The following is a 23,747-nucleotide window of genomic DNA, read 5'->3' as shown; positions in this document are numbered from 1 at the left end:
CTATAATATAAAGATATATATATAAATGTATTCGGTTCAATCATTGAATTATCAAGTTTGGAATTGGTGATCTGAATCAGGCTATAAGCCTAGCAGGCTAAGTGCCGGTGATCTGAATCAGGCTATAAGCCTAGTAGGCTAAATGTCGGTGATATGAATCAGGTTATAAACCTAACAGGCTAAGTGCCGGTGATCTGAATATGTTAAATTAAGTGAATATATACATTTGATATATATATAAATATACAAATGATTTTGGTTTATTTTAACTTAATGATGGAATAAGTATAAGTATATATATATATGAATTTTTGCTCATGATTTACTAAGCTTAAATAGCTTAACGTGTGTTGTATTTGTTTACCTCTGTTTTATAGATTTTGAAGTCACGTTACGAGTTCGGGGATCGTCAGCTTAGTCTATCACACTATCGACCGTCTTTTGTATTTTATATATTTTGAATTCGAACCTATGGCATGTATAGTCTAGTTAATATGTTTAATTTTGGGATATGTGAATATGAGCCATGTGAAAATGGCTTACTTTGTTTTGACCTATTTTGGTGTTTATGCATATAGTTTTAAAGGTCATTAAAATGGAGATTTTAATTATACATATTTGATTTTAGTATAAGCTATGATAGATAAGTAAGTGTTATTTAATCTGTTGAACTCCATACTTTAAAATTTTATTTAGTTTGATGTTCATTCATTATTGCTTTCGATGTATATATAAAAAAAATTGAAGTTAACTTACATGCTGTTCGGTTTGTACTGCATGAGGGAGTTAAAGTTGAACTTAAGACAAATTATTAGCTAATTAATATGCTGCTGTTATATTATGAAGCATTGACTGTCCAAATTAGGGCATAATTATGGTATTTAGATAATTAATATGCTAAGGTTGTGATGTGAATCATTGGTTGTCCGATTTAAGACACTTATTGTATTTTAGTTGTTAAATGTTGCCGTTAGGAGGAGGATTATTGCTGTCCAAAAAAGTGGCATTGTTGTGTCTATTAATGTTTTAATATCTGGTCCAATTTTGAAAATAAATTGTTGACTAATTTTGGTAATAATTATTTTGGGTCGGATTTTGATTGGTAATGCCTCGTAACTCTAATCCGGTGACGGACTCGGGTCGAGGTGTTATAAACATCCAGCCAGAGATTCTCAACTCAACAATGTTTGTATAATCTTCTTTTTGTTTAAAGTATGACATGTACCTAAATTGAGTCGATTTTTGATATAATAGGTGATCATGTTTATATTGAAGCTTGAAATAGTAACTTAGAAATGGTCAAATGTTGGATTTGTATATATGAATATGGTATTTGTTTTGGTATGTATTAAAGGTCGCAATATTGGAAATTATATACGTGAATGCTGAATGCATATGCCAACTTGAAATATCAATGGTAATTGTCATAAGTGTTTAAGTTAATATATATGATTAGGTAATATAAAGAGATATATGATGAGATATACTAGGAATGAATATTTGAGATCGACATATTTGGTTGAAATGGTGATTGTTATCTACGTGAACCTTGTGGGTATCATTTAGAAATAGGCGGTTACTCGCGATGTTGGGTCCTTGTCATCGCAACGAGACCAAGTCAGTATATCGTGTCGCGACGAGGAACCCTCGAAGTCGCAACGTAAACCCAAGATTTTGAAAACGTTACAATTTGGTTCTAATTCGACCTCAAGTTTGCAATAGAGCTTTTGTAAGTTTGTATAAAACCCGAAAATGATTGCATATCATATTATATGCATGTATTGCTCGTAATTGAATATATTTGATTGTAGTTGCCCTGACAACGAGTGTGACATCCTGTAGCTCAAAACCAATGATCGAGCCAAATATGGGGTCTATATATTAAAAAGAATGTGTTTTAAAAAAATTATGTACCTATATATTAAAAAGAAAGCCTTTTTTAAGAATTGTTTTTTGTTGATGACATGTGTACAACTTTTTTTTTCTCTTTCTTTATCACTATTGGTCAAGTTGTAAATTTAATCCATCTAATATGTTCATTTTTTAAATTTAGTATTTATATTTTAATTTGAAATAATTTGGTCATTTACTATTACAATAACATCAATTAGTTCAAATTAACTTTAATTGTTCCAATAATAATGTTGACTTTAATTTTTTAAAAAGAATATTTTTAACACAAAATCTATTTCAACATGATAAGTTGGCATGAGTATTTTGAGAAAAAAAATTGATTTTAATATTTTAACCAAAATAATTAGGGTGCCATCTATTTGTAATAACTGTTGATATTAAAAAAGTATAGGAACTAAATTATGTCAAATTAAATTATAGATACTAAATTTTAAATTTAAAAACAATTGTAAGAGTATACCCATAATTTAAAGTGATTCAACAAATAGTGTAAGCTAAAATTTAAAAAAATAAAAAAATTATAAAAATTATTTTAGAAAATTAAAAATCATTATAAGTATTAAATTTTTTAAATCTTTTTAATTTTTTTAAAAATACACGTGAACTGTCACATGGATGCCACATTAACAAAGCTACTAAACGTTAACTTTTTCATCCAGTTGAGGTAATCTAAAAAACAGTGCAAGTTTAATGGCTAAAAGAGACAAAAAATTAAATGAATTGTTAAAATAATATTTTTGTAAAGTTGGAGGGGCAAATAAATTATTATGCCTTAAATTATTGATTCGTTGGATGCTTCAAATTTTATTTTAAATTAAGTGGATTTTTTTAATATTAATCTCATTATAGGTTCTTTAACATATCTGCTCTTTTTGATACAATATCTAAAACTACCAATAGCCCTCCTCCAACCCTTAAATAGGAGTATAATGCGCTTTAGCACACTCGAATCCATACCCTCCTATACTTACAATAATATTGTTGCGAAAAGAATTATGAATATAAGTAAGTTGTATAAATAAATAAATAAAATTAACGAATTCAACTTGATGGATTTGATGTATGAATCTCTAGAATTTCTACTAGGCCCAGCTCACATTTTCTTCATAGAAGGCCCGAGTTCTTAGGGCCAATAAACAATTCCCAATTATTAAAAAATTAAAAAAAAAGGAAAAAAGAAAAGAAAAACCCTGAGAAAACTCAGCCGAAGTAACAATGCTGAGCAGCGCCAGCAATAGGGTATTGACATTTACATTGCAATTCTCCTCATCTCTCAAATTCTCACCCAAAACCCATATCGACTATCGACCCGGGAGCCTTCATAGCTCAATCATGAGCTCTGCTTCTCGTTCCTCTCCAAGAGAAGCCCTATTCGATGATAGTGGTTGCGGTGGCCCCATCACGTTGGAGGAATGGCAGCGATGGGGCTGCGTATCTCCAGTACCAGCAATGGTAAATGCTGTCATTCAGGATTTGAAGCTTCTGGAGAATAATATTGATGCCCACATGGTTTTTGGTGGTAATGGTGGTAAATTACAGGTTCGCCATTCAACCTCTCTCCCCGCCCCCCGGCATTAACAATATATATTTTTCCTTTGGCATTTGCTTTTGATTTATTCATTTTTTTTATATGCAAGGGAAACGTTTGTTCATTTGCTATTTCACTTTTGATATCTGAAACGAGAGAAAATTGGTTGAAGTGTGTTTCAAGGACTATAGCATTAGGATTACACAGGGCGTTTCTTTTACAGATTTTCTACCTTTCGATATGTCTTTGTATTTGGATCATTGATATTATTGCATCTAGAAGACAATTTATATTTGCCAAGTTTCATGGATGTCAAATGGGTTGAAGTCAATGTACTGAGTCTGAGATTTAAATTACACATATGTTAATAACGCAGATAGACTAATGGTTATCTGTTTGCCAATAATTCATTCCCTTTGCTACATTGTTGTTCTTTTTAATCATCATATATTTCCAGTATTGCTTCTCTTCTAGTCTTTTTATTAGTGATCATTTAACCATTCAGTGGTAGGTTGTTATTGCTTTTTCTTACTTATGGTCTATGGCGATGACAATCAGGGGGATTTTAAAATCCAGGAGGATAAGAAGCACAGAGCAAAATATGAGACATTGGCTGACTCAGACAAAAAGTTCCAGTTCTATTCTGCTCGGCAAATAGCATGCAGGTTGCTCGGAAGTCGGGGCTATCTCTGCCAGAAGGTATGTGCTGCTTTTCAGAGCTTTCATTGATATGTTTCAGAGAAGAAGAGCAACCTTTAGAAGTATTTTCCTTTTTTTTTTTTTCCATATTTGATGATGAATTAACAATTTTCAGTGTTGGCTTCCTATGGAAGATTGCATGTGTTCAAAAGTCAAGCCTTCCTCACTATGGCATGGCATAAAATTTTGGGTGTATATGCACCCAAAGGTTAGGATTTTGTTTTACCATTTGATATTGACGCTTCTGATTGATGGTATATTTGTATTTATATCATCAAATGTATAATCTTCCTTTTCCAGGATTTTCTACGGCAGAACAACACTGGCAAGTTGTTATGGCAAGTATTTGGTGTTCAAGCTGCAACTTTGTGTCTTTATGGAATTTCTGAAGATGAGGAGATCATGTGGAATGCATTTAAGGATGCAGGTTTCTTTTAGCCTTCTTCTAAAAAAAGGGAAATATTGCAGTATTGATGGGGTAAATTATTTATGGATAATGTGGTTGTGTTTTAAGCTTATTTAGGAACAGATGGAATTACTTTTGGTCCATTAGGTGTGTAATATAGTAAAATCTTTATTCTTTTCATTGTACTTATGTATCCAAATTCTTGTCTTTGCAACATAATCATCTTTTATTGCATGTAATATAAACTATCATCTGCGCTTTTTGACTGAGGGTAACATATATATGGGTTTGCCTTTCTCATATTGTTCATTTGTTATTATGAATCAAAGACTATTAGCAAACTATTTGTCAAAACATGATCATGAATTTTTGATCCAATATTATGTGTGAGCTCTTATATCTTGTCTTGTTGATGCTCTGTGTCTAAAGTTTGTTTTATGTACATTTTGGTGTTAAAGAAAGGTCTTCCTAGTAAGTTTTGGTTTTCTTTGAAACCTCAGGAAAAGCCAAGGTTTGGTGCCTTTATCCAAACCACAACAATGCACCAAAGACAGTTCAGGATGCCTTTAGCCATCAATCTTCAGCAGATATGGAATGTGCATATTCGTTGGTACTCTCCTCTTACATGATAAATCACTCTTTATACAACTTTCTTGCTTTGCATTTTACTTGATGATATTTGAAGAGTACTTTGTTGATTTTGAAAGGGCGGTGATTACTTCATTACTAAAGGTCATATTTCACCAAACATTACAAAAAATTTGCATGGAAATGCTGCTTGATGATAAGCTATTTCAGATATAATTTTGTTTTTTTTTTTTGGATTCTAATTGAACTTTTATATACTTGTCTTATCCCATTTCCAAAAACAATTTGGCTTGCAGTTACTGTGTTGGTTCTTTGAATTCTTCATGACAATATGCTTTGTCTGAAGTATCTTTTCTCCATATGCTTAAAGCATTGGAGGAAGCCATTTGGAATTGGTTAAAGTAACTATGACAATAGTAATATCTGAACCTTACTGAGATTGTATTTTACAAGTGACTGAAACAACTTAATTGATAAAGAAATGGTAGCCAAGTGCGGAACGCTCTTGCATTACAGCACATCTCAGGTAAAATACAACTTGTAATATTTAACTTTCATTTCTTTTTGTAATTGTTATGTTGATTTTGTTCCACAGACAAATAAAGATAGACCTCTGAATTTTGTTTTGATTGATGGTACATGGAGCAATTCTGCAGCAATGTTCAGGCGTGTAAAGGTAATTTGATTAAGCATTTTATTTTACATTTGCTTTTGTCAATAGATTGCTCATTGAGTTATGGGTTATGCCTCATTGGTTTAGCCTTCATGATTGACCTATAGTACTAAACTTGTAATGCATGGAGCTTATAGGTGCTTGTTTCAGGTGTAAATAAGGGATGGTTCTCTCATTGTCTAATTAAAGCCTGAACCTATATTCTTAATAACTTTCCTGGACTGCTATTTGAGAGCTTGATGGAAATGTTATTTGTAGGAGCAAGCAAAGTTGGCCTGGGGAGAGGAAGACATCCCTTGCATATCTCTTGCCACAGGTGCATCTGCAATGCATAAGCTTCGGTAAATTGCAAACCACTTGCTTTTCACAGGCATCTGCTTTTTTTTATTCCTGAACCCCTTTGGATCTGTCGAAGTATATACTAACAGTTTATGTTGTTTTGAGAGCAGTCCTCAACCATCATGGGACCGTACTTGTACAGCCGCAGCAGCTATTAGTGTTCTTGCTGAGCTGCAGCTTCTTCCAGAGTGCAGCACCCATGGATTGGATAAACAGGCTGAAGCAGTTGAAGATGCTCTAGTTGTCTTGTTAGAAGTACTGACGACTCGACGCCTTCGGATGGGCAGGTCCATCACTCGTAAAGTAAGACACTCTAGGGACATTTGTTAACAGCCAACCAATTGAATGAGATACCTGAGGGTGATCAGAAGCAAGCTTACTCCAATTTAGGTATGGATTTGTATTTTGATTTTGATGATTTCAATTTTTTTTTCCTCCGATTGACTGTTCACCAAAGACCAAGTCCAAGTGCTAATAGACTAGGTAGAGATGCTAGGAATAAACAAATACAGTCTCTGTTTGAGCTATTCATTTTTCCATTAGATGGGTAACCATCATTTAAAGTTATGGATCAATAGTCAGTTGTTATCCCCTGTCCTTTTTATGGCCAAGTTCTTTCTACAAATAAACAAATTATTGAACATTAGCATTGTTTCTTGTTTCTTACAGGGTTCCTATAATCGGATTCAATTGCATCAACAACTACTGATAGATATGTAGGGAGGTGTCAAGTAACAAGCTGTGCATTGACTGCTAAGCTCTTCAAATTGTATTTTGATATATAGAGGTAGGTATCTCTATTTCATTGTAAACTTTGCCTACAAGGCTTTTTATTCACAATCTAGTATTTACTGCTGATTGCAAACTGGATAGAACTTGCTTTATTTGAAATTTACCACAGTTACCAAGCAAAGAGTTCACTTTTTTTCTATCTGTGTCCATGTGTAATAACATAATTTAGATGTGGGTAGGAAATGTGATCTTCTAAATATATGGGGAAAAAAATTAAGAAAGTGTATACTCATATCAGCAATTACCTACTTTTTCTGATTCCACAAACATTAATTAGAGCTAGTAAGGTTAAAAAAATTTAACCTAAGGGGAAAGTATCTTGGCTTTGTAAAAAATTAATCTTTGTTATAGCCTAAAGAAAGTTATTATTGTAAAAATCTAGTAAGTCTAACATATATTTGCAATTAATCAGGTGGTGGGAATTGATAAAAAAAAGTTATTGTAAAACTTTGAAATAGAAGTTGTGTATATATAGATATGTTTACTTACTACATTTTTCATAGTAGTTAAAAAGTACTTTAATTAAAAAAAATTATAGGATGAAAATATTTAATAAATTGATTAGGTAGTTTTTAATGTTGTGTGTGGCATGTGATTTGATACACTTATTTTTTAATTCATAAAATAATATATTTGTAATTTCAACAAATATATTTATACTAATTAAATTAGAAGTAATTTAATTTATAATAAAAGTTGATAAAAAATAATTGAGAGAAGAAAAAAGCAACCAATAGTAAAATATTAGTTGAATAGATACAATAAAATAAAAACATAAAATTAATTTATAAAATTAAAACAAATAAAAATCTAACCATATAAAATAAAACAATTAATTACCCACCAATCATTTTCGTTTAAAAAAAAATTAAAAGTTGATTTGGCATTAACAACCACATCAACAAAAGCTAAGATAGCTAATCTAAAATAATGTGTAATTTAATATGAATTTCAACTCTAATTTATACCTATATATTAAAGGAATGTGAAAAGGAACTTCCTCGTTATTACATGTTGCACACACCAGCTCATCTTTTCTTTTTTTAATCATTATATTTTAATTTTTAATATAATTTAGTCTCTATTTTTATAATTTTATTAGCTAGTTTAAATAGTTAATATTGTTGGCTTTTCAATTAAAATATTATGTGGTTATATATGATTTGAAAGCGGAGTTTTAAATCATAAAGTTGAAATATTAAATTCTTGAAAATAAAAGTTGAAGGACTAAATTCCAAATATACGAAGTATAGAGACTTAGAACCATGATTGTTTGAACTGATTAAATCGATCGAGGTACTGATTCGGAGAGAGGCATTAGACTGGTTGATTTGTGAATCGATACGAGTTGGTAGAACTAGACTAAAAAATTGATTAAATTGTTTTTTTTAAATACTTTATTTTTATGTTTTTAATGATTCATTTATTCGAACTATAAGGACAAGTGGTTTGATCAGTTCGACCACCGTTTTAGTTCTAAAAATTTTGCTTAAAATATATTTAGTCTTCGAATCATTACTCTATAATTTAACACAAATAAATAATCAACCTAATGTAAAGCGTGAGTAGACGATACTAGTTAAGTGATAATAATTTTAAAAATGGTTAATATAATTATAATTATTTGACATTTTTATACTAATATTATAATCAATAAAAATTATAAAATCTATCTATTAGTCTTATATTAAATATTGATAATAGAAATATTATTAATAAAATAATAACAATTATTTTAATTTTATATAATATTAATTTGTTTTGTAGGTTTAAAAATAATGGAAACATAGTTAACACAAAATACTAGTTTTTAATGAATCAATTGTCATTATTTTAATTTCTCAATTAGATTCGAGTCTGAGTTATTTGGGGAGCCAAAATTTTTATTGAATCAAATTAATTAGATAGCATCTATCCATAAAAAAAACAAATTTTAATTTAATTATAAAATATAGAATTAAATATAATTACATTTATTTTCTTTTAGGTTTTCACATATAAATTCAATTCATACATTATAGATGCTATAAAAATATTAATATTATATATTTTTACGTTCGACAAAAAAATTATATAAATTTTACAATGTTAATGTGACACCTTATACACGATCCAGTCACTAGATATGAATATGCGAGTAACTTAAATTATCTCAATTCATTTCATAAATAATTTGGTGTTCAATCTTATTAAATTTCATTCGTTCTCAATTAAGTGCATAAATATGATTAATTAATTAATGTTAAATAATCTCAAATAAAGTGTTTCAAAGTTAAATGGGACTAAATACAGAGCTAGGATTCGAATTTGAACTCAATCCATTAAATTTAATAGTGCGTCCCGAGACATTGAATTGTTCATATCTTGAGACTTAGTCTTTTATGTCATGGAACATAACGCTCCTGTTCCAAACTCCTAACTTTGATGTTTGGATGTCTCGAGACAAAGAGATTTTGTCCCGAGATATGACAACGTATGTCTTGAGACATACTTAACATATTTCGGAACCATTACCCAGAAATACTTAAAATAGTCATTTTATTTTTAGGTATCTCGAGACAATGATATCCTTATTTTGAGACCAAATGTTAAAATGCGAAAAGTGTAATATCTAAAGCATGGAAATGATGTCTAAATGCCATATAATTCACACCTATTTAACATATATAAAAACATATCCGAACATCTTAACATCAAGGCAATCAATGCGTTTCAACTTAGCCTAATTGAACCAACCACCAACTTGTGCAAAACTAGTCATTTAACCAAATATACTTATATATGTATGCCATGGGATATGTAATGCCAAAATCACGCAACCATTCAACCATGCATCATTATAAATATTAAAAATCGAACATCATAAGGAATCCAAAAATACTATCTGACAATTTAAGTACAAAGGATTGTTGAACTGAGAGAGTTGATGCCATGGATGTTGTCACACTCATGATCGCTTCTAGTACTATCATAATTTGAGGCATGTGCACGGAAACAAACAAATCCACATGTTGAGTATAGTGATACTATCATAATTTGAATTCAAACCTAACAACATTAACCTCGTAAACATACTATAAATACTTTATTTCATATCATTAAATCAATTCTACCATCTAGCATTTGATCAACATCATGAAACCATATTCCTTTCATGATCAAAATCAGAATTATATTTGATTATCAGGATCAAAATAACATTTCATTATCAGGATATATCATTATTTACTTTTAGACCCTATTAACATTTCATTTTCATTTTTTTTACCGAGTAAAATAAAATAGTCAAAAATCTCTAAAAAATCGATGGTGAATTTTAATGGTGTTTGCATTTTTAAATACAAATATATATAAGTAAATAATCCATAATAATATTATTTTATGGCCCTAACATTCTAAAAACAAATTATAACAATATCTTCCCAAAACAATTACGGTTAAATGTTTTAAAACTAAAAACCAACACATACATTGGAAGCGAGCACCGGTAGCTTAAATTGCATTGGATTTGTATCCTGAATTTTCCAACTTTTTTGCAACATTTTCCTCTCCTCCCCTCTTCCTTTCCCAAAACCATCCCCAGAAGGAAAGAGAGTCGAGAGGAAAAGAAGAAAGGGAGATTTGGGCTTGCTCGCGAGAGATCTTTAAAAATATATTATTTTAGGTCTCCCAGATTCTGAAAGAAAAGCAAATAATGGGTCTAAATTCATTGAATCTAAGCTTTTGGTTTCTTGTTTGCGTTTTCCGATTTGCTTCTGCATCCACCCACGTTTCATGTAATCATTTCTTCCCTTTTTCATTTCCCATGTATGTATTTTAGGTTGATTAATTCTTATAAACCACATAAACATTTACATGCAGATGATGCCTTGGTAGCTCATGAAACTACTGGGCGTAACCTACTTCAGGCTACAAAGTGTACGTTCCCTTTTCCTTGGAAAAAGAAACGAAAAAACTAAAAATATTCATGTCTATATTCATCAAAATCATATTAAATGTCCTGCATTGTCTTTATTATGGATGTGAAACAAAATAATTTATCAATTTTCCACGTTAACCTTGGTATAGCATTTATGGTTTTGATGCGCAGCATGCGATGAAGACTTTACAAAGAAGAATTACACGATCATAACAAGCCGTTGCAAAGGACCCGAATACCCAAAGAAAAACTGTTGCGGAGCGCTCACGGATTTCGCTTGCCCTTTCAGCGTAAAAGTCAATGATTTGAACAGTGACTGTGCTCGAACCATGTTCAGTTACATCAACTTGTACGGCAAATACCCACCAGGACTGTTCGCCCATTTATGCCAAGGGGGGCAAAAAGGTCTGTCTTGCGATGCTGATCCCCCTGCCAGTCCTGCTACCCCCCTCTCTACCCTTCCTGCTTTCCTCTTCCTCACCTCTGCTTCCCTTACCATTTTCTCTCTCTTCCTTTGAAAGTTCTTCGTATTAATTATTTAATTAAAATATTCCAACTGTACGCTTCTATATATCTATTCCCTCTGTCATCAATCTAATTTCTCCATTTTCTTCTTCTGTAAGGATATCCCACACAAATTCTTTACTATTTCATCTATGCTTCACTTGATCCTTGGCTTAATTTAATAAAAAAACATAGTCCAATTATTTAGATAAGCATGATCGTTTCCTCAGTCCCTCTCCATTTGTTTCCTTTTTCTTACAATAAGATGAACAGTGAACACAACATCAAAATAAAAAATTATCATTCAACCTACCATTTTTCCATCTAGAAGATCTGAAAACAATAAATTACCTCATTCTAGGCAAACGAAACAAGAGTGTCTTCAAGGAAATTTCGGCTAATATTCAATATCTTAAAGCACAAAGCTTTGATTTCAATGTCCCAAACTTAAGAGAAAAAGATTTAAAAAAACGTTGTTAGCTTGGACATGGGAATTCGCTTTTCTTGAGCTTAGCAGAACAAGTGTACACAAAAAGGCCCTCTCCTAACTTCTTCCCCAATTTCCAATTTACTCCTCAACTCCTTCAAAAATCCAAATCCTTTATCCGGTTCAACCCCATCCTCATCCTCCTCCGTCTCTGCAATTCCCACCTTAGGCTTTCGCCGTCTCAACACCACCTGGATGTGTTTTGCCGGAGAAGGAGGCGGCAACGAGCCAACGATTTCTTAAGAAATCTCAATGGCATCAAAGGAGTTTTGGTTTTGGTTGGGTGAGCCGAACTCGGAGTGTAAGTGGGAAGAAAAGGGGTGGTCGGAGGCAGGAGCGACAGAGAAGATTTGGGTGGCTGAGGAAGGGTAGGATAGTCATTCCGGTAGTTTTCTTTGGGTTTTGAATGCTTGGAAGCAGGGATTTAAATTGCGGTCGCGGTCGCGTTTTCGGTCGCATTGCGTTTATCGCGGTTGCGTACATAACGGATGCTATTGCGGTCATTGCAGGTATCGGTCGTGAATTTTACATTACTTATTGTGTATTGCGAGTATAACGGGTTTCGACATTAACGGTTTCGGACGGTGCCGCTACCGCTATATAACGACCACTATTTCAATAACGGACCACTATTTAAATCCCTGCCTCCCATTGTGAAAGGAAGAAGAAGAAAACACTCAACAAGAAACTGTTGATGTTTAAATTTTTGCAGAGATCTTTTATGATGTGTTTAGCTTATTGTAAGAAAAAAAAAAAACAAATGGAGAGGAACCGACAAAACAAACAAATATATTTGTAAAAGATCCACGTCAGATTTCCCTATCCCATTTTAACTGCAGGACCAAAATGATTTGACCGTCAAACTTGATGCTTAAATTGTCGATGTGTCGAGTACAGTAAAAAATTTAGGCTATTTTTTTTAGATTTAGGTCCAATCTAAAAAATAAACTTAATTTTTTTTTTTAAATTCGATCTGAATAAAAATGTTAAGATCCAAATACGGCTCTGCTCGCTCATAATTAAAAGTTTTTATATTACTTTTTTATATAAAAATAAATTTAAAAAATATAATACATCAAATACACTAAAAACATTTAAATAAATGTTTCTCAATCAATGGATTTTTTTTTAAATATACTTAAATAGTATTAAGATAAGTCTAACTTAACAAGCAAATACCTCTATATTAGTAGCAAAATCAATAATAAAATAAAATTTATACAATATTCAAATAATAGCAACAAAATAGTAATAATATAATAGTGAAATGATAGAAAAATAATGAAAAAAAGTGACAACCCAATAAAAAACAGTAGCATTTTTTTTCTTCTAAATTTGGGTCAGGATAAGCTCGAACCAAAAAAATCTTATCCAATGCCTGGTCCATTTTAAAAATGAGTCTTGTTTTACATAAGATTATATTATTTGATGATATTTTTATCTTTTTATTTAAATAATTATGTAACAATTCAATAGTCAGGAGTGTCGGAAAGTACATTTTCGGGACTCCGTTCCCGTAAATTAGACTCGTAAATATTTTTAATAAATATTTACGAAATTAGTTGTATAGTTAATTAGATTTTGGTTAAGTGAATTTGCATGACTTATAAGTTGTTAAGGTGTAGAGATCAAATTGTATAAGTATTAAAAGTTGAATTATAAATTAAAAATAATTAAGGGACTAAACAAGCAATTATACTTTTGTTTCTTTAAGTGGATGGCATTAATGATGATTTTATTTTATATACGTTAAGTTATTATATATATAGGTTATAATATGTTATAAGAAATATATATGTTATAATTAATAAAATGAAATAAAATGTATAAAGATAATAGTTATAATAATATAATCGTAAGCGGAAGCATGCAAATTAATAGTGTAACACCTCCTAACCTCAAACCGTCGCCAAAACAGGGTTATGAGGCATTACCAGACATATCAAACAATTTACAAATAATTCTTAAATAAATAACCAACATATTAAAATAATTTATAAATACATATAAATTTCACTAATTGACTCCATTTATTTTTTTTATAAAAATTTCGGCAGCATTTCTGCTTATTTTTACATAAAACCCCCTGCAAAATTTCAAAACATAAGCAACCCAATTCCAGTATTTTAATCAAGGCATTTATATACTTAAATCTTACTTAACATATTGACATAACAACTTAATTAATAAAAATCCTATTATCATTTCTAATTAACACATAAAACTAATTAAGCCATTTCAATTTGATACCAATGCCATAAAGGACTTCTACCATTTTACTAATATAATCATCAAAACACATAATATCTTACTTTACAACAAAACTATATAACATACCAAAATAACCATCATAATTCTTATGTACATGCCACTTTCATTTAAGGAATAAATCATCACCAAAATCTCTATGCAGGAGTCGGGATTGTCCTGGATGCTGAACCAAAACTCTGACCCCTTTTCAACCTGCGCACGGAAACAACCGTACGCTGAGTATTGTATACTCAGTGGTATTACCATAATTCAAATTATAATAGAAATAAAGAATTATAATTACCAAGCATGTAACTCTCCAATTTCTTAAATATCAATTTATTCATACATTTTCATTATTTGACAATAACAATACAATATTAAGCTATTCTTCAATCTCAATCACCTATCATAATTTTAAATTTTCTCATATTCAATACGGCTATCGATCAAATTCATTTGATTTTCTCATTTCAATTATTCACCCTATTAACAATCTGGACTTTGACGGATACACGGATTCCAACCCAAACACACCAGTACGACACATTGTGCCTAAAACGGTACATAGTACCTGATCAGTATACGACACATAAGTGCCTGTAACGACACACGGGGTGCTTGAAACGACACATAAAGTGCCTAATCGGCAAAACCGATAAATCCCGTACTCTTCTAAATCCTATGGCATGCCAATTATATCCGACTCAGCCCGACTAGTTAATAGGGTATATAAATTTCACAATCTAATTTTTACTTTTATTTCAAGAATTCATTTTCAATATCAATTATACTTTTTCCATTCACTAACTAAAACACAGTTCAATACCAACACATATTTTCCTTATTCAATTTAATTTTTCCAAATTCAATTCAATAAAGTTACTTACCTTATTATATGCTTACCATACACATAATTTAAATTTAACATCAAATAATAAATAATTTGAATTATAGTAATACAAACCGAAATTCTCTTCGGATTTAATCATCGACGATCTTTTCTTTTCCTTTTGGGGCCGATGCTTCAGGCTCAATATTAACTATTAAACTCCAAGCTTCAAATCCCTAGTTTTCCCTTTTATTTTTCTTTCCCCTTCCCTTTCTTTCTTTTTCGTCTGTTCTCTGTTTCTTTTTAGCTATTCTGTTTTTTCTTTTCTTTTATTTCATTTGTTCTTTTATGCATTAGTTAATAATAAGAAAATGTTTTATTCACAAATATCTTTTACTTAAATTATAAGAAAATGTTTTATTTTATTACAAGTGTGTTTTTATATATTTTACACATGTATTATTTTATCACCACACAATTGTCTTTATCTTATTTGTTTCCTATAATATATTATCTTAATTTTAATTAATATAATTTATAATATTTTTATAATATAAATCAAGAAAAAAAATCTAAGATTTTTCCATCTATTGCCGCCTAAAGTTAAGCCGTTGGCTTATTTACCTATTTAATCCCTCTTATTTTATTTTAATCCATAATTAAACTTTCACTTCTATTGTAATTTAATCCTTTTTACCAATTACTCTTAATTAAGCTAAATTCACCTATCTAAAACCTAATTAAACACACAACTAGTCTAGTAAATATTTCTAATAATTATTTTTGAACTCAATTTACTAAGACGGGCCCGATAATGTACTTTTCCGATGCCCGTGAATTTTTGGGTCATTACATTTCTCCCCCTTAATAAATTTCGTCCTCGAAATTTACCTGAAAAGAGATGAGGATATTGTGCTCTCATCGTCTCTTCTGGTTCCCAAGTCGCTTCTTCCACACTATGAATTCTCCATAAAACTTTGACTAAAGGAACCCATTTATTTCTTAATTCTTTCACTTCTCGAGCTAGTATCTGAACCGGTTCTTCTTCATAAGTTAAATCAGATTGAATTTCAATGTCTCCAGTGGGAATGATATGGGAAGGATCCAATCTATATCTCCGAAGCATCGAAACATGAAAAACATCATGAATTTTCTGTAATTTTAGAGGTAAGGCTAATCGATACGCAACAGGCCCAATTCTTTCTACAATCTCGTACGGCCTAATAAAACGTGGACTCAATTTTCCTTTCCGACCAAATCTCAAAATTTTCTTCCATGGCGAAACTTTGAAGAATACTTTATCACCAACGGAATATTCAATATCTCGTTGTTTCAAATCTGCGTAAGATTTTTGTCTGTCGAATGCGGCTTTCAGTCTATCTTTAATCATTTTAACTGTTTCCTCCGTCTCTTGAATCAATTCCGGCCCAATCACTTTTCTTTCTTTTAATCCTGTACAACATACTGGTGATCGACATCTTCGACCGTATAGTGCTTTATATGGAGTCATCTGAATGCTAGATTGGAAACTATTATTATAAACAAATTCTGATAATGGCAAATATCGTTCCCAACCTGACGCAAAATCGATGATACAAGCTCTCAACATATCTTCCAAAATCTAAATTACCCGCTCAGACTGTCCGTGAGTTTGCTGATGAAATGCAGTGCTAAAATTAAGCCGCGTACCTAACGACTCATGTAACTGTTTCCAAAATCTTGATGTAAATCGAGGATCCCGATCTGAAATTGGTGATACAAGAATACCATGTAATCTAACAATCTCTCGGACATAAACCTCGACAAGCTTCTATAGTGACCAGTCTGTTCTAACTACTATAAAATGAGCTGACTTTGTGAGTCGATCAACTATTACCCAAATGGTATTCTTTTTACTCACTAACAATGGCAATCCAGTAGCAAAATCTATGGTAATGCAATCCCATTTCCACTCGGGAATAGTAATGGACTGTAACAAACCTGTCGGTACCTGATGTTATGCTTTTACCTGCTGACAAGTCAGACATTTACCAACATACTCGACTATATCTTTCTTCATTCCTGGCCACCAATACAGTTCTCGTAGATCACGATACATCTTCGTTCCACCAAGGTGTAAAGCAAAAGTACTATCATGTGCTTCTCGGAGAATCAAATTTTTAATCTCAGAAGTAGCTAGGATACAAATACGGTTCTGAAATCTCAAACAATCATACTCATCAATACTAAAATTTTCCACCGTACCATGCTGTACCATTTCTTTTTTCTTCATCAACTTTTCATCTTTTGGCTGTGCTGCTCTGATTTGATCAAACATTACTGGCTTAACTCTTAACTCAGCTAACAAACTTCCATCATCATTAATACTAAGCTGAACAAACATTGCCCGTAATTCAACCACTATTTTTCTGCTCAATGCATCTGCTACCACATTTGCCTTTCCTGGATGATAATCTATAACACAATCATAATCTTTCAGAAGTTCTATCCTCATCTCTGTTTCAGATTCAACTCCTTTTGTGACAGAAGATATTTGAGACTTTTATGATCGGTATATATATAACAATTTTCACCATAAAGATAATGCCTCCAAATCTTTAATGCAAAAATAACAACTGCTAGCTCTAAATCGTGTATCGAATAGTTGCGTTCATGTGGCTTCAACTGTCGAGATACATAAGCTATTACTTTTTCGTCTTGCATCAATACGCAACCCAAACCATTCAAAGAAGCATCACTGTACATTATGAAATCTTCCCCCGACTCTGATAATGTTAGAACTGGTGCCTTTGTCAACATTTGTTTCAATGTCTCAAAACTTCTTTGACACAGACCATCCCAGATAAAAGGAAAATTCTTCTGTACTAACTTGGTCATCGGTAATGCTATCTTCGAAAATCCATTTACAAATCTTCTGTAATACCCAGCCAAACCAAGAAAACTGCATACCTCAGATACATTCTTTAGTGCATTCCATTGAACAATTGCTTCAATCTTCTTCGGATCAACTCTGATTCCATCTGCCGATACTACATGTCCCAAAAATACCACCTCTGATAACTAGAATTCACATTTGCTGAGCTTTCCATGCAACTGTTTTTCTCGCAAAATCTGTAACACAGTTCTGAGATGTTGATCATGCTCTAACTCTGACTTCGAATAAACTAATATATCATCAATGAAAACCACCACAAACTGATCTAAATACGGTTGAAAAATACGGTTCATCAAATCCATGAAAGCAGCTGGAGTATTAGTCAACCCAAACGGCATCACCAAAAACTCATAATGACCATATCGAGTACGGAAAGCAGTCTTTGGCACATCACTTTCCTTTACCTTTAGTTGATAATACCCGGACCTCAAATCAATCTTTGAAAATAATGATACTTCATTCAACTGATCAAACAAATCATCTATACGAGGCAATGGATACCGATTTTTGATTGTCACTTTGTTCAACTGCCGGTAATCAATACAAAGCCGCATTGATCCATATTTCTTTTTAACAAACAATACCGGAGCTCCCCAAGTTGAAATGCTCGGTCTAATAAATCCACAATCTAGCAAGTCCTGTAATTGCACCTTCAACTCTTTTAATTCAGTGGGCGACATTCGGTACGGAGGTATAAAGATTGGTGTTGTACCCGGGTACACTTCTATAGCAAATTCAACCTCTCTGTCAGGTGGTACGTCCGGTAGTTCTTCAGGAAATACATCTAGAAACTCACATACAGTTCTGATCTGACTACACTGACTTCCAACTGAATCAGAATTAATAACATATGCCAAATACGCTGAACAACCCTGCTGAAGTAATTTATTAGCTTTCATCGCTGAAATGATACGTGTCATGCCACTGGTACGGATGCCATTCACCTCAATTCTGTCTCCATCCTCTGTCTGAATACTGAACCTCTTTTTGTAACAATCCAAAATCACCCTGTATTCGGATAACCAATCCATACCCAATATTATATCAAAATCACCGAAAGGCATAATTAACAAGTCAACGGAAAACATTTTATCATGTATCATCAACGGGCATCTCCGGCATACTCTATCTACAGACACAGTTTGTCTCAAAGGGCTAGAGACTTCTATTAAAACTCTAGACATTTCAGATTTCAACTTGCCCAACTCAACCAATTTTGAATTAATATATGAATGTGACGACCCTGGATCAATTAAAGCATAAACAAATTTATCCAATGAGGCACTAGGTGCCAAACTGGTTTGTTGGTTGGATCTGTATATTCGTCTGAGTCTGAGTCCGAATTGTGTTAATAGGGGTAATTAAAGTTCTATTATCGATATTGAATGGCATGGTATGTTGAATGGAAATGAGATAATGATTTGAAACATGAAAAATGAAAAATGAGATATGTTGTGATTAAATGAAATACATGAGTTATGTACTCATGAATTGAATATGGAATAAATAATGCCATTGTATAAACAAATGTGGATTGATATGTGAAAAGCTATTTATATAAAAAGTGATGTGAATTGAGATATTTGTTAAATAAATCAAATATGATAGCATGCGAAAATAGAGTATAGTACGAAATGATATGGTAATATGCATGAATTTGAAATGATGGCATAATGGCATACAATAGTTGTGAGCTTAGACAATAGTATGTTTTTATAATTCAAATTATGCATTCTTGTATCATTATGTATTTAATTGTTCGGATTATAGAAATATCACTGAGTTTTACTCAGCGTATGATTTTGCTTTCCATGCGCAAGTTAGGTACTTCTCTTTTGATCGCCGACTCAGCATCCAACAACGATCCCGATCTCAAATGTGGTGATGTTTACCTTTTGTGATGACATGTACCTAGGATGTCTTAAATTGATAGTTATTTTATGAATGGTTTGTAATAAAGTTATAAGTATAATGTTAGGCTGAGCATATGTTTATGTTTGGAGCCATAATTTGACATGTTATTTTGAACAAATGCTTGTTAGGTGTATGTGAGTTTAAGTTGATGCTTTAGGTAGTTACAAGCTAGGTTAAAATGATTGGTTTTGGCATGTTTAAAACTTTGATTTGAATGATGCATGGATGAAATGTTTTGATGGTATAACTTGAGGTACCAATGATGGTACATTGGTTAGACACCTAGAACAATTGTTTTGGCATGTTTGATCATGTTTTGAATAGGTTAAATGATTGATAATTGAGTTGCTTAGTGCCCAAGTAAGTAGGAAATGGTAAACTTGAGTTTTAAGGTACTTTTGGGTGCACACGGCTTGGCCACATGGGCGTGTATAACACACGGACAACACACATGGGCGTGTGACCCAAGTTAGAGAGTTACACGGCTTGAGACATGGGTGTGTGTCTAAGCTGTATGAGGCACATGGCCTGGCCACACGGGTGTATGACCCCTATAGTTGAATTTTTTAACTTTTTCCTCAAATTTTCAAATGTTCTCGATTTAGTCCTGAATCGTTTCTAAAGTGATTCTAAGGCCACGAAGGCCTAAATAAGGGACAATATGCATGCTTAATAATAGATTATGTTGTAATTATTGAAATGTTTTGAAATTAATAATTTAGGTAACTTTTATTTGATAATGCTTTGAAACCTTATTCCAGTGACGGATACGGGTTAAGGGCGTTACAAACTTTTTTACATAAGGTTAGATTTGATCCAATGCTATGTACATTAATAAAACATTGATTTTACCATCAAATTAAAATTTTATTTTAATATAATACTTACATTTTAATTGTATTATTCATACTTCATTACTTTCATAAATTGCATATATTGAAGATGTTGTTAATTAGTTGGGGTCTTAAGTCAACTCAATACTAACTCAATATTGATCACAACATCATAATAAACAATTGTAACATATTTAATATTATTAATATGATACCACGATAAATATGATAAACAATTACAATGCATTTATTATTTTTAATAATATATATTTATATGTTTAAATGTCACTTTATTCATACTTTAATCTATTTTTTTATTTTAATATTGTATATATTTAATGTATTGTTCTTAATTGATTTCAAACCATACATTTTATTAATTATTATTTTTTTTAAAATTAATTTTTATGTTCTAAGTATGCGTTAATTTTTATGTATTATAAATTATATAAAAAAAGAATATGTTATAAAAATAGAAAATAAATTACGCCAAAGCTCATATTTCAAAACTCATAAATTTAGGAAGGGCATCCAAATTAAATAACATGGATTGTAGTTTCATCTCTTTCTCCTCTTAACAATCTACGAAAAAGCCAAATAGGTCACACACAAAAAGAAGAAGAAGAAGAAGAAGAAGAAAGCTTCTGAATAAAGGTAAAATTTGAAGCTTGTGGTGATGGGAATTTTTCCTTTATCTATGAGCAGTGATCAAAGTCTCAATGAACTTTAACCCATCAAACCTCGGAGCAAATTTCTCGGTTAAGGTTGATTTCTTGATTGTAGAATTTTCATTTTCTGTCTCCTTCTGCAATATTAACCAACTTCAACCATCATCTTTAATTTTTAGAAATTAATGAAGTACAGTAAAAATATAGACTGATTTTATTTTCTAAGGACTAAAAGGAAACAGGGGAAAATTGATGTCAAAATAATCGTGTAAAAATATTTGAAAGATTTCATGAGACGGGGAAAAGATAAAAAACCAGAAAGATCAAATGTTCAATTTGAGATTATGGAAATCAAAGAATCAAAACTATATATATATATATATACAAACACACACAAAAAAAGAATTCTTGGTCATTATTTTCTTGGACAATTTTGTTTCCGGAAAAAAGAAGAGAAACCCAGTTTTCAGAGAGTAAAAGAAACGCAACATAAAGTGGAAAGATTTTTACCTCGCTTGTAAACGGAAAATTGGAAGTAAAAGCAGAGATTGTAGCAGCGAGAGAAGCAGAGAAGAGGGCTGACTTCTTCATAGTTGGGAATAAGCAATCAGGTTCAAAAGACCTCGGTAGAAGCGAAAACAAGAAGGTTATTTTCTTGGGTGGGAAGTTAAACGAGTGAAGAAAAATGGTGAGAAAATATTGGGCGCTTGCTTGACGGCTTTGATATAAAAGTGGGGAGATTCCAAGTTGGTTAATGGTAATTTGGAATATTTACGCGGCAACCATACGCATCTTGGTATTTTTGCCTCTTGCATTTACCTCTTTGCCCATCCAATGCTTCTATTGCTTTGACAATTATTTCTACTACCATTTTCTTATTGGATTCCCTTGCTGTTACATCTCATCTCAACTTAATATCGATTCGGTCAAAATTTTATAAAAAAAAATAAAAATTTAAAATATGCATATTAACTCAATTTTAAAATATATTAAAAACACGAAAATTAAAACATATCTAAAATTTATAAAAGATAATTTAAATTAAAAACTCATTAAGCCATTTCAATAAACATCTCATTGTTATATTATATATTTTTTAAAAATTTATTTTTTACTAACACTGGATAAGCAATAATATAATGATTGATGAAGATTTCTTTTCACTTTTCAAGTACTGCCCATGAGTAATGCAGAAAGAGCAGATTATGGGTGGATCCAATTTTCCATTCAAAATATAATCTCAAATTTTTTTAAGAAATTTAGAAACATACCAATTATGAAACTGATTAATATATTACCCATACAATATAAAAATATATATGCAAGCTTGATGTGGCAAGCCCCATACCTCAAAAAAATACGTTGAATCTCCTTACCAATTTAAATTTTACTTGTTAAATCCAATATCAACGATGCTGAGATAGAATATTTTCACCATTCTTAAAAAATATAGAAATAAATCATGAATTAAAATTAATGTAGATAGAAAATATTTTAACAAAACATCTTACAAATCCCTGCATCTTGCATCTTGCATCTTAAGATCTAATCAGATATAAATAGGGTTTTATAAAAGCTTTGCATATAAGGCATTAAAGGCTTGAAGTGCATCTACTTAAAAGTAAAATATTTATAATAAAAAAAAATCAAAATGAAAGAATATGTTGTTAACCTTTTATAAAATGGAAAATTTTCAACTATGTGGTTAATTTATGACCTCATTTTTAAATAAAGATTTCATAATATAATCGAAAATCCATCTGTTTGTGGTGTTTTGAACTGTTCTTTTTGTTATTAATTTAATTTAATTTAATTTTTAAATTTTATGACGAAGAAAATAAATATTTTATATATTTTTTAGAAACACTACATAAAGTTATAAATTATTTTTACTTAATTACTTTATTTTATCACAATAAAATCTAAAATTAGTATAAAAAATGAAAACTATCGAAATCAATTTATGTTTAGAATAGAGAATAAAAGCTTTTTCTTTTGCATTTGAAAAACGTGGAAATTTTCGTAATAGAAATTACATAAGGTAATTTTTGGCGGCACGTAGATGAATTCAAAGTAAAACTCAATGATTGGGAGGCACGTGTACGGTCCAAATCAGACCATTCCATCAACACGTTATTCCCATGGGAAAAGTTCTCCGATATGTTCATATTGGATCGTTAGCAGTGTTTAAATTTAAATGGTTTGAACCGAGTTACAATTAATTAAATTAATTGATTTTTTTTATTTTTTAATCGTTAATTAAATTAAAATTTTTTTAAAAAAATTAATAGAATCGAAATATTTCGATTAATTTGATTGGTTCATTGAATTAACTAAAATTTATATGTTTTTGTTTTTGTTAAAACGAGTATAAAACATATCAAACAAAATTGATAATTTTTATTTAATTGAATTAACCAAATTAAAACTACAAATAATTTGTATTATTAATTATTAAATTCGGTT

At 31.1% G+C, this 23,747-nt stretch overlaps 2 protein-coding genes and 2 long non-coding RNA genes across 4 annotated transcripts; 2 read left to right on the top strand and 2 right to left on the bottom strand.

Annotated features, from left to right (window-relative positions):
- Positions 1–3,080: 3,080 nt before the first annotated feature.
- Positions 3,081–7,078, top strand: LOC107909297 (uncharacterized). The gene is made up of 9 exons (XM_016836773.2): positions 3,081–3,453; positions 4,001–4,141; positions 4,257–4,349; positions 4,442–4,568; positions 5,048–5,157; positions 5,731–5,811; positions 6,067–6,149; positions 6,258–6,537; positions 6,817–7,078. Exons 1-8 carry the CDS (start codon positions 3,130–3,132, stop codon positions 6,475–6,477), a joined length of 1,179 nt encoding a protein of 392 aa, XP_016692262.2. The 5' UTR covers positions 3,081–3,129; the 3' UTR covers positions 6,478–6,537; positions 6,817–7,078.
- Positions 7,079–10,362: 3,284 nt separating this feature from the next.
- On the top strand, positions 10,363–12,712 carry LOC107909296 (GPI-anchored protein LLG3). The gene is made up of 3 exons (XM_016836772.2): positions 10,363–10,715; positions 10,801–10,857; positions 11,030–12,712. Exons 1-3 carry the CDS (start codon positions 10,634–10,636, stop codon positions 11,374–11,376), a joined length of 486 nt encoding a protein of 161 aa, XP_016692261.1. The 5' UTR covers positions 10,363–10,633; the 3' UTR covers positions 11,377–12,712.
- A 1,379-nt stretch (positions 12,713–14,091) lies between these two features.
- LOC121214789 (uncharacterized) lies at positions 14,092–15,243 on the bottom strand. Its single transcript, XR_005910536.1, has 2 exons — positions 15,067–15,243; positions 14,092–14,312 (listed from the first exon to the last, which is right to left on the bottom strand). It is a non-coding gene; the product is annotated as an uncharacterized lncRNA (long non-coding RNA).
- A 5,869-nt stretch (positions 15,244–21,112) lies between these two features.
- Positions 21,113–22,164, bottom strand: LOC107908213 (uncharacterized). The gene is made up of 2 exons (XR_001686930.2): positions 21,792–22,164; positions 21,113–21,418 (listed from the first exon to the last, which is right to left on the bottom strand). It is a non-coding gene; the product is annotated as an uncharacterized lncRNA (long non-coding RNA).
- Between the last annotated feature and the right edge of the window lie 1,583 nt (positions 22,165–23,747).

The sequence above is a fragment of the Gossypium hirsutum genome, chromosome D02 (genome assembly GCF_007990345.1).
Source record: "Gossypium hirsutum isolate 1008001.06 chromosome D02, Gossypium_hirsutum_v2.1, whole genome shotgun sequence".
NCBI classification, from domain to species: Eukaryota; Viridiplantae; Streptophyta; class Magnoliopsida; order Malvales; family Malvaceae; genus Gossypium; species Gossypium hirsutum.
This window is presented reverse-complemented; position numbering and strand designations above follow the sequence as displayed.

What these genes read in the sequence shown, in the direction of transcription:
- LOC107909297 (XM_016836773.2), top strand. Translation starts at nt 3,130, where the DNA reads ATGCTGAGCAGCGCCAGCAATAGGGTATTGACATTTACATTGCAATTC. An exon ending in GGGGCTATCTCTGCCAGAAG is followed by an intron (nt 4,142 to 4,256) that starts GTATGTGCTGCT and finishes AACAATTTTCAG; the next exon opens with TGTTGGCTTCCTATGGAAGA. An exon ending in CAATGTTCAGGCGTGTAAAG is followed by an intron (nt 5,812 to 6,066) that starts GTAATTTGATTA and finishes TGTTATTTGTAG; the next exon opens with GAGCAAGCAAAGTTGGCCTG.
- LOC107909296 (XM_016836772.2), top strand. Translation starts at nt 10,634, where the DNA reads ATGGGTCTAAATTCATTGAATCTAAGCTTTTGGTTTCTTGTTTGCGTT. An exon ending in TGCATCCACCCACGTTTCAT is followed by an intron (nt 10,716 to 10,800) that starts GTAATCATTTCT and finishes ATTTACATGCAG; the next exon opens with ATGATGCCTTGGTAGCTCAT. An exon ending in CCTACTTCAGGCTACAAAGT is followed by an intron (nt 10,858 to 11,029) that starts GTACGTTCCCTT and finishes TTTGATGCGCAG; the next exon opens with CATGCGATGAAGACTTTACA.